Here is a 10,637-nt window from a genome sequence, read left to right on the forward strand (position 1 = left end):
CAGCCGCCAAAAGATTTTTTGTCAAGTCGATGTCATCTGATAATCGAGGTATAGCCTACACTGTTATTCTGCCTAATATGTTATACGCAGGAGTGACATATGTATAACTTTCATACTTTGTAGATGATGCTGTTCCTTCAAAGAAAAAACGTAATCCATGCAAGTATTCAGACACAAGGCATGCCTATACCAACTTCAAGAGTGCGGTCACCTCCTGATTCTGGCGATGAAAGTGTGACAAGCAAGAGTGCTCTTGTTAATGATGCTTCAAATGCAAGTTTGCCATCATCAAGTGAGGAGAGTGTTCAAGAACAGCATGATCCCAACATTGAATGTAGCGGCCAGTTGCAGGGAATCAACCAATGCAGTAAGCTCCTCACACTTTGATGCATTCTCGAATTTAAGCAATGGAGTCGCTCTATTTTCCAGACGATCCTTCATTTGTAAGCAATGTTGAACTGCAAAATTCTGACTGTCAACAACAAGGCCTGTCACAAAGTAATGGTAAGTTTATCGCATATGATCAATCCAGTTTTCTTGAATTCAAATAATTTTTTAGCTCCTCCATGTTCTTCATCAACTCCAACATCTGCACACAGTGACCACTCTATATATTTCTCTGATGCGTAAAGACATCAAAGACATCAAGTTGCAGATGAACCAGATGATGGACCTCAGCTCCAAGCAGATGAACCAGATGATGGATCTAATTAAAGGTCACATCATCAACGACTCAAAAAATAAACACAGTACAACAGCCCCAATCTTACTTGAAAATCTTATTGAAAACCCCTGTCAAACCGTATCTCAGCTGGAACAACTGGAAAAGAACTTGACTGACGGCGATTGCAAGAAATCTAAACTGGTATGATTTTGTCGATTATCTGAGTACCTAGCCCAGGGGCAGGCAACATACGGCCTGCGAAGTGATTTTGTCCGGCCCGCCGACAGTTTTCTGTCCTACATGATAATGCCGCGCCCCAGTTTGCCGAGATTCCCCACTAATTCCTTACTACGTCAAATTTTAGTGACTATGTTATTATATTATATGTGTATGCGCAGCGTTGCGAGAGTGGAGCTTACGCGTAAGTTCGTTGAAGCGAGAAGACTTGCATTATCGGCATTGACGATGCAATCAAACCTGATTTGGTCTGTGGTAATCATGATTTTTGTCGGCTACAATGGTCAGCAGGCTGATATTTCCTATTTTTGATTCCGTAACCGCCGACTTATAGCACGGCACATTTCTAGGTTTTTGTAAGGCACCGCTTATGTCAGGGGTGCCAACTCAAAATGGGTTGCAGGCCACTTTTCGAATTTGTTAGAGGACGCAGGCCGCATGAATTCTGTATCGAGATTGCCTACATGACAATGTTATTCTCAAATCCACATTGTATTCGCCATTATCGACGAGAAATGGCTTTGAATTGACATTGCTGTCGTTGAAATACATTCATTAAATACGATATATTGCTTGTGGATAAATGGACGAATAATGCATCGATTCAGCAATCCGGTGCCCAAGTACTTAATTTTCCTATATCCGGCCTGCCGACTGGAGAAGTTGCCCACCCTGATCTAACCTCTCGTCAAGATCAACGTTCCATCAAGTTTTTTGATGTTTATGCAGGCGCGTACCCAGAGGGGGGTTTGGGGGTATAATCGTCATTTATGCATGTACTTTACCATGATGAATTGATGCTATATCAGTGAATTTGAAAAATATCGAAACCCTACTTATTTTTTGGGCTGATCTAGTTATATTTCATTCTGGTACATACCACTATCGTAAGGCAGAGCCATTTGTATTTTGTACTACAGGTATCTGCTCTGAAAGGACTTTACGGTGAACAATTGGCTTCAACGGTCAGAAATATCATGACAAGCATAGCTGTAAAAGATGTGTGGCAATTGTTCAGCCTAAAAGGTCAAAGAAGCAAAAATGGACAAAAAAGAAGTTTTCAAAATTTTAATCTTTACAAGACTATTACACGTAAGTTGTTACTGATATTACAGTCGAGATTACAAAACCCTCGATAACAATGTCTTCGAGAGCATTTTTACGGAGTTAAAGTATTTTGCTTTCCCTTCTTGTGAAAGATCATCGCAGCTAAATTGCAAATCGTTGCTGACCACACAGCCTTATAAGCCCTCGTTTGAAGCCATCTTCTACTGACATTGCCGACATGGCAAAATCACAAACAAGTGCGTTGATTGCGCAACTCGGTGTTGAGTCTGGAATGTTTTGAAATACCAATTTTGACACTATGGGGTGATCACATTCGAGAGAGATTGTTACCACTGGCAGAGATTCCGATTTGCCGCATTGTTTTGTAATGCAGCCCCTGATCTACTTATATTATCTTTGAAGGAGCATGTAAAGTGGCTAATCCTACGGCCGAGAGTACAACAATTACAACCAAAGTGGGACGATTTCCAACTGTTATTGGAGCTTGCAAGGTAATTTTGTTTATGAATCTGACGTCTGTGTGACAGCTGCGTTCTTTATCATATCATTTGACAGTAAGTGAATCGTTGCTACCTCCAGGGCCGCTACCATTCATCTTCAGAAAACTATACCAGTGGTTCCCAAACTTTGACGTGATGTAATTTAAAAAAAAATTATAGTCATTTAATTTTGTCAAAATTGTTGGTCTTGCTTACATAAATTTTTGATCATCTCTTTACACTTGCTCAGATTTAGCGGTGGAACCAATGTCTCCAAAAATTGTTTGCCAATAATCCGTCACTCATTTCAAACTCCTTTCAATTCACATTTCTACACGGGAAGCAAGTTCATCATCAACTGGTCGTATTCGTACCGCGGGGGGGCTCAGATTACTATTGCCTGACCCATGTTCCCTCTAAGCTGCACTGCGCACTAGGGCTCTTCAAAAATGACTTTTTTTTCTCAAATCGTACTGGGTACTTGATAAAATTGTTATTTTACTAAGCCTACACACAAAATTTGGTTCAATTCCAGCCAGTAACCGCTTTGCTACAGGAGAAGTAAGTTTCTATTTATTATGTAAAAATAAATATCAAAAAATTTTCTGTCCACCCCATGAAAGTATTGGGCTGTCTATAGAAACGATGCTCACCAAATTTGGTTCAATTCCAACCAGTGGAAGCGGAGTTATTGCCGTCGGAAAATTTTGATTTGAATAAAATAGTATTTACGGTGAGCACAACTTTAATAAATGAACAAAGAATCGGTCACCGTAAATACTATTTTATTCAAATCCAAATTTTTCGACAGCAATAACTCCGCTTGCACCGGTTGGAATTGAACCAAATTTGGTGAGCATCGTTTCTATAGACAGCCCAACACTTTCATGGGGTGAACAGAAAATTTTCAAATTTTTTATTATTTATTTTACATAATAAATAAAAACTTACTTCTCCTGTAGCAAAGCAGTTACTGGCTGGAATTGAACCAAATTTTGTGTGTAGGCTTAAATTAGGTAACCTATAAATTTTATCAAGTAGCCAGTACGATTTGAGAAAAAAAGTCATTTTTGAAGAGCCCTACTGCGCACTTGCGCAATTGCGCAGTGCTTAGTTGGTCTCTGCGCACAGAAAAAATCTGAAGTGATGTCATTTTTTTTAGTCGTTATGCACTACTGTGAGTTGGTGAGTGTGTGCAGACTTGTCAAAAATTACAGGGAGCATTGGAATTACAGGGAGCATTGGGTCGGCTATTTCGGTGGCGAACAAGATGCATGGCAAATATGGCTCAATTCCAACGTGTAGATGTCAAATCATTGAGATACAAAATTATGGATTTGAAACTTCGCTGGTATATATATTAGGTACATTTTACAGCTAGCTATAGTATCCCGTTCACCAAAGAAATGTTTGAAGCTGGCCCAGAACGATAACGATGAGTTATACGATCTTCCAGGGCCATCACACTCCAAACACCCAATTAGAGGAGCTCGACTGAACCCAAAATTACTTTGTTTGTCGTTTGTTGAAGTAGATTTTTGTCGTACACTGCGCGATTTTTTATCCCTGTCATTTAAATATGATTAGTAAGATAAAAAAAGGTGCTTATAATAGAGAAATATGCAAATTGGTGGTGGCGATTACCACACATTGAAAAGGACTACGACTCTACTCTGTGGTAAGAGATGGGTCTCAAGAACATTTTCAATCCCGAAAATGGGGCACGGCCAAAAGATGGCTGAGAACCACTGGTTTCTTAGCTTCTATATGTTGGAATTAAGCCAAATTTGGCACGCAGAGTTAAATCGACAATTTCGTCGAAGTAGATGGTAAAGTTTGACTTGGCTGTCGCACTCCACCAAGTTCGTTGAGACTTCCTAAAGACGGTTCGGAATCCTTGGATGAATGTGACTTGACATGACCGTCCCACATGACTCACAAACAAACACATATAATGACTATTGCTCTACTGCTAATCAATCAAAGTATTCAATTCATTTATGTTATAGGACGACGATAAAGGAGAAAACATGAGCAAGACTGTTATCGAGGAGGCTGAAGTGATTGCACAGTTCTGTATCAAGGCCCAATTCTTGCTAACGTATTTTCTTCATCCATGTTTTTTTAGTGTTTTGTACCGATTTCATACAGAACAGAAAGCCATATACATGCTGATTTTTAAAATTGGCAATTAGTTTTCCTTCTGAACAAAAAGGCCTACCTCTTGCTGCCTATTTCTTGCTAACGTATGTTATGTCAGTGACTATTATTTTACCTTCATTCTTCATCCATTTTTATTCCAATTTTTCGTCGAGGTCTAGTCAGTGCATTTTTTTTGTATTTTGAACTGTCTTCGTCGACGTCTAGTCCAGTGCATTTTTTTTGTATTTTGAACTGGTACAATACAGAACAAAAAGCCATACATGATTTGTAAAACTGATGATTCGTATTCGTTCATGTGTGAAGTGCAGCATAAAGCAGGTTTAGCCAACCAGGGTTCAGGGTCACACTGGGTCGAATTGTACAAAAAATATCTTATAGGACATCGTTGAGGATGTTTATCAGGATATCTTTGAGGATCTCCATCAGGATATCTTTGAGGATGTTTATCAGGATATCTCTGAGGATGTCTATCAGGATATCTTTGAGGATGTCCTACAGGACATCTTATATATATCCATTTCTGTCGACAAATGTATATATTTTGCACTTCATTGAAGATGTTTAAAAAATATCTTTAATAAGTTTTGTGTTTGCTGGGCGCCAGTCTCGCAAACATCGCACATCCAAACCCCCTCCCCACACCAAAAAGAGGTTGAAGGGGGAGAAATCATAGAAGAGAGCGAGACAGAAAAGGAGAAAGAGGACCTCTTTGAAACCGTCTTAAGAGGCGTGATCACCAGAAAGTAGCATCTTAGACCAAACAATAAGACCAGGTCAACAACAAGAAGAAATGGACAGTGAAAATAGTGTAAAATCAGATGAAGAAAGATTGCAAATCGTCACCAGCGATGACGGCACGCAACAAAGCAATAACAAAACTGGGGCAACCCCAAAACAAACCGGACAAGCCGGGAAAAACCAAACGGCGCACCTGAGAAGCAAATTCGAAAACCGTAACTTTACGGCAAGAGAATTTTTCAGTGCACCATCACCGAATAAAAGAAGTAGAGAACAGCGTAGTCCGCAAGAAGAAAATGAAGACATGAAGGCCAGGAAGAAACTTGGCTACGAGAAAGAGAAAAACAGATACAGAAACAATACTCCCCCACCCAAAAAGAAAATGGATATGGACATAATATCAGTCAACGTCAACGGCATGAATGCCCACTGGCAAAAAAATAAAAAACCTTCTCAGAACCGACAAAAAATGGACAATAGCCTGCATACAGGAAACTCATAGAATGAATCTTGACAAAATAAAAAAGTGGGCCGAAACAAACGGCATGACGTATTACTCAAACCATATCGAGGAAAACACTAACTGGGTAGACGCTGAAGAAAACAAAAAACTGTATTTCAAGGGAACCGGAATATTCATAAAAAAACGGAATGCACGAAGATTACAAGATATCGAACACAATAGTAAAAGAACACAGAATTCAGCACGTCAAATTAACAGATAAAAAAACAGATCAGGCTACTAAGATCTGGAATATTTACGCACCAGCAGACGTCGGGAGAATACAAACGGAAACATATAAAATACTATCAGAGAGCCTCAGAATCGAGCCACACACAACAATCGTATGCGGTGACGTCAATATCATCACCGAAGCAATAGACGTAAAAGACGCAACAAACTTCAAGCTAACACCAGCTGCAAAAATATGGCAAAACTTCATACGGATATACAAATACCGCGATGTGTGGCGATGGCACAACACCTGGAAAAAACTGTATACAGTTATAAAAACCAGGCAATCAAGAAGAGTCGACCGAATAACCGAATATATGTTTCCAACGACCTGATACACAGCAGCAGAACCCAGTATAAGCTAAATACTATAGCGGACCACACATTCTATCAGCGAATAACAGTAAAACAAACAGAACAGGCCAGGTGGGGGAAAAACTACTGGAAAAACGACACGAGAGTGTACGAAGACAAAGAACTCGAAACGTTAATACAGAAAATACATCATATGTATGTAACAAAAAAACAATGTAACGAAAAGAAAACCCACTACGAATCTATGTACGAATGGTGGGATTTCTTTAAAAACCAAGCCAAGAGGCAAATAACAAAACACGCAATAACAAAGAGAAAAGCTTAAGTCAGCAAAATAACAGAGCTAAGAAACATCATAGCGAGAAAACAAGACGAGCAAGACGGCGACAATACGTACGCCGAAATTAAAAAGCTCAAGGAGATAGAGGAGAAGGAAACCCAATATCAATGCAAGCTCCATAAGTTAAAAGACCTGGAGCAAGGCGAACAGCCGACGAAATACTTCTTTCGGAAACTAAAACAACGAAAAACAAATAAATCACTAACCGAGTTAGTGAATTGCGAGGGAAAGAAAAGTGAATTGCGAGGGAAAGAAAATAACATCTAAAGAAGAGATACTAGATGAAGTAGAGCAGTTCTATGAAAACCTGTGGAAAAAATTACCACACGAGAGAACCCTGCTCTACAAGACAAATACATAGAGACGATACAACACCTAAGGATATCAGAAGAAGAAGAGACACAACTAAAAACCGAAATAACCCAATCAGAAATCAAACACACACTACGAGGAATGGAGAACGACAAAACACCGGGCCCAGACGGCCTCTCCAAAGAATTTTATACAAAATATTGGCATATAATCAAAAAAGACGTAGAGGAACTTCTAAACAACGCATACCTCTTTGGAGGAATATGCGGAACGTGGAAAGAAGGAGCCACCACCATACCCTACAAAAAAGGAGACCCAAACCAATTAAAAAATTGGTGTCCAATAACTCTGCTGAATACGGACTACAAACTCCTAACCGAAATCCTGTCAAACCGTCTCAAACAGATACTTCCGAAACTGATCCTACCGACGCAGAAATGCGCGGTAGCAAACAGAAAAATAAGCGATGTGCTTAAAAAAATTCAATCAGTAACGGAGTATGCAGAAGAAAGAAGGAAAGAAGTGCTGATAGTGAACTTGGATCAGCAGAAGGCGTTCGATTTAGTGAACCATACTTATCTTTACAAAATCCTAGATAACTACGGACTACCAGAGCACTTCACAAGGCTGATCAAGAATATCTATAATACAACCGAAAGTAGAATAACAATAAACGGCGCAAAAACAAAACCCATTAGACTAGAAAGAGGGATCCGACAAGGATGCCCCCTCAGCATGGCGCTATATGCAATCACCTGCGACCCCTAGCGAGAAGCATCACAAAAAATGAAAACATAAGCGGTGTCAGTATAGGAAAGGCGGCAATGAAGTTACAGCAGTATGCGGACGATATGACTGTGTTCATCAACAACGAAAAAGAACTACCAACCATATTCAGAGAATTCGAAAAATACGAAATGGCAACCGGACAAAAACTAAACGCCGAAAAAACAGAGATTTTACACATCAACCAAAAACAGGGTCATAAAAACGCAAACAAACAATACGAAAGACTCAAAAATACCGAAATCAGGATATTAGGACAAATATACGGGAAAAACCAAACGGCAGAAACCTGGAAAGAAAGAACAGAAAAAAATCCATCGTATCACCAGCGCATACAAAAATCGCCGCCTCACCTGGGTGGGAAAGAAGGCAATACTAAACAGTATGGTCACAACTAGAGCCCGACCGATTATCGGCTCGCCGATAATATCGAGTCGATATCACACTTGGAAAGAAATATCGGTATCGGCCATTGGAGGTAAAAAAATATCGGCCATTTTCGTGACGTCACAACATGGTGGTAAGGAGTCAGAGAAGACGTGAGTTCTTCACTGCTTGTCGGTAAATGATAAAAATAAATGCCCAAGCTGCATATAGTGCATAAAGGCCAGTGTACGTGGTTGTGTTAAAATATACTTTCACCGTCATGCCCCAACGACTTGACAGGAATCCCCTGCATTGATCGATCACCAATGGCAGAGAGCAGCTGGATGGATAGTTGTCTGCAGAAGACTTTTCAATCGATTAGAGAAATGAGAACTTCATTCGTGCTGCACTGACCCTCGGGATGATAGAGAAGAACGTTGCGTCAAAGCATTTTCCGTAGATACTGCTGGTGGTGTCTGTGTAAGAAGCTGACAAGCCAAGGCTTGGTACCAACAGAGCGAGATTATACCAGTAATGTATGAAGTCATCTATCTGACGGAGGCCTGACGGATACCCTGATAGGAAATATGCAAGCATAGAGTGCAAGAAAATCAAGCAGAAGTGGAGTGAAGCCAAACGTTAATACGAAAATGTTTCATTCCATGATGACATGGGCCAATTCTGACAAAAGAGCGTCAAATATTGATCAATTGATTGTTGAAATGCTGGTCATGGTCAAGGCCCAAGGGGATGGGTGGAACAGTTGCAGACGTGAACAATTTGAGTTGTTTTGTACATTCTCTTCAGCTATTTATTAATGATGTGCTGAAGGCTCCAGGTGCACTGTCAGAAGAATATCAACACCTGGTGAAACCATTGAAGGGAAGATTCCCTGCAAAGGGAGCGGTGGAACCGAAATGATGAAAGATTTCCAATTCTTGCTGTGCCACTAACTATGGTACCAAGTGAAAGGCTGCTCACTGTGTTTAGCACTATATACATCATTTATGAAGACTACAGAAGTTCACTCCTAGCACAAAGGGGCGAGAAATTGTGCTGAACTGTAATCTGCAACTACTAGACTGGTACTATTGATATATTTTTATAGCCCCTAGATCATTTATTTCATGTTCAAGCATAGCAATGGCTGTGAAGTTGTTGAAATAGATACTTTTGAGGTGCTAAATATTGGCCTTGAGCTACATTCCATATCTTTTGAATATCGGCTGAATATATCGGGGTTATCGGTGAAGGTACTGGATATCGGTTTTATCGGTATCGGCTCAGAAATCCAATATCGGTCGGGCTCTAGTCACAACGCAGGTAGTATATAACGCCAGGGCAATCCCAATGCCAACACAAACCCAGAAGCAAATTCAATCAACGTGCTTTAAATTCTTGTGGCATCCTGAAAAAATGGAAAGTATAGCGAGAAGGACCCTGATAGCCGAACCAGAAGAGGGGGGCTCGGCATACCGGACATCGAATCCCGGGTCAAGGCGTGCCAGCTAGAAAGTCTAGTAGAAATCAAAAAAATGGAGGAGCCCAGCGAGATATGGCACCAACACGCCATATACGAGCTGGGAACAAAAATAAAGAGAGTAAATACAAACTTGTACTTCAACTCTGAAAAACACAGATACCCTACCCCAAAAAAGTGGACCGATCAACCAGAACTGATCGAAAAGTTGAAATGGACGGAAGAAGACTGGGAAAGAGCCAGTCACAAATTCCTCTATAAATAAATTAAAAAACTAAAAGAAAACAGACCAATAGTCTGGACAGAACAGGGGGAAAAAGCCAGATGGGGCTAAATAGCGAAAACCCGTTTTTATGGAAGAAAACTCGTTACCAACAAGGAAAAAATAGTAAATTACAAAACATCGCTAAACGCCTATATATTTGGAGAAAAAAAAACGTAGCCGAAACCTAATCACGAACAAAGACGACAAGATCCTGGACTTGACATGCAAATTATGTGGCGATCAGCAAGACAACGCCCATCATGTCCTAACAGAATGCGCGAACTCACAAAATACATTAAAAAATATAGAAGAAACTCTCGAAAAATACCCAACGAACGACGATATACTCTTCAACCAAGAAACAACAAATCTAGATTGGGCAATATTATCCATATATAAAAAAGCAGTGATCAACCTCAAACTGAGCCTCGACATAGAAAACAGAAAGATAGGCGACGAAAGATTAGAGAGGAAGAAAACCAAAAAAGAGACTCGAAATGATAGATTGGGACGACACAGCCAAAAAAACTAGACCAAATAGAAAAAAGGCTACAAACATTAGACGAGTAAAAGAAACGAGAAGAAAATACAAACTGGGGAGGAGAAAACCTAACATCAACCCCCCTCCAAAAAAAACGGTCACAAACAGAACCACCTTTCCCGTAAACGGAAATACAAACACTTTTCA

At 40.0% G+C, this 10,637-nt stretch overlaps 1 protein-coding gene across 1 annotated transcript; it reads left to right on the plus strand.

Moving 5' to 3' along the window:
• The first annotated feature begins 301 nt into the window (after window positions 1-301).
• Window positions 302-4,868, plus strand: LOC145456550 (uncharacterized). The gene is made up of 6 exons (XM_080334693.1): window positions 302-367; window positions 430-504; window positions 560-865; window positions 1,822-1,993; window positions 2,372-2,460; window positions 4,458-4,868. The coding sequence occupies exons 2-6, from the start codon at window positions 451-453 to the stop codon at window positions 4,641-4,643; spliced, it is 807 nt and encodes a 268-aa protein (XP_080190819.1). The 5' UTR covers window positions 302-367; window positions 430-450; the 3' UTR covers window positions 4,644-4,868.
• Window positions 4,869-10,637: the final 5,769 nt, after the last annotated feature.

This window comes from Botryllus schlosseri, chromosome 14 (genome assembly GCF_051294905.1).
Source record: "Botryllus schlosseri isolate E-star chromosome 14, Bs_hap1, whole genome shotgun sequence".
NCBI classification, from domain to species: domain Eukaryota; kingdom Metazoa; phylum Chordata; class Ascidiacea; order Stolidobranchia; family Styelidae; genus Botryllus; species Botryllus schlosseri.

What these genes read in the sequence shown, in the direction of transcription:
- LOC145456550 (XM_080334693.1), top strand. Translation starts at nt 451, where the DNA reads ATGTTGAACTGCAAAATTCTGACTGTCAACAACAAGGCCTGTCACAAA. An exon ending in AGGCCTGTCACAAAGTAATG is followed by an intron (nt 505 to 559) that starts GTAAGTTTATCG and finishes ATAATTTTTTAG; the next exon opens with CTCCTCCATGTTCTTCATCA. An exon ending in TCTTTACAAGACTATTACAC is followed by an intron (nt 1,994 to 2,371) that starts GTAAGTTGTTAC and finishes TTATCTTTGAAG; the next exon opens with GAGCATGTAAAGTGGCTAAT.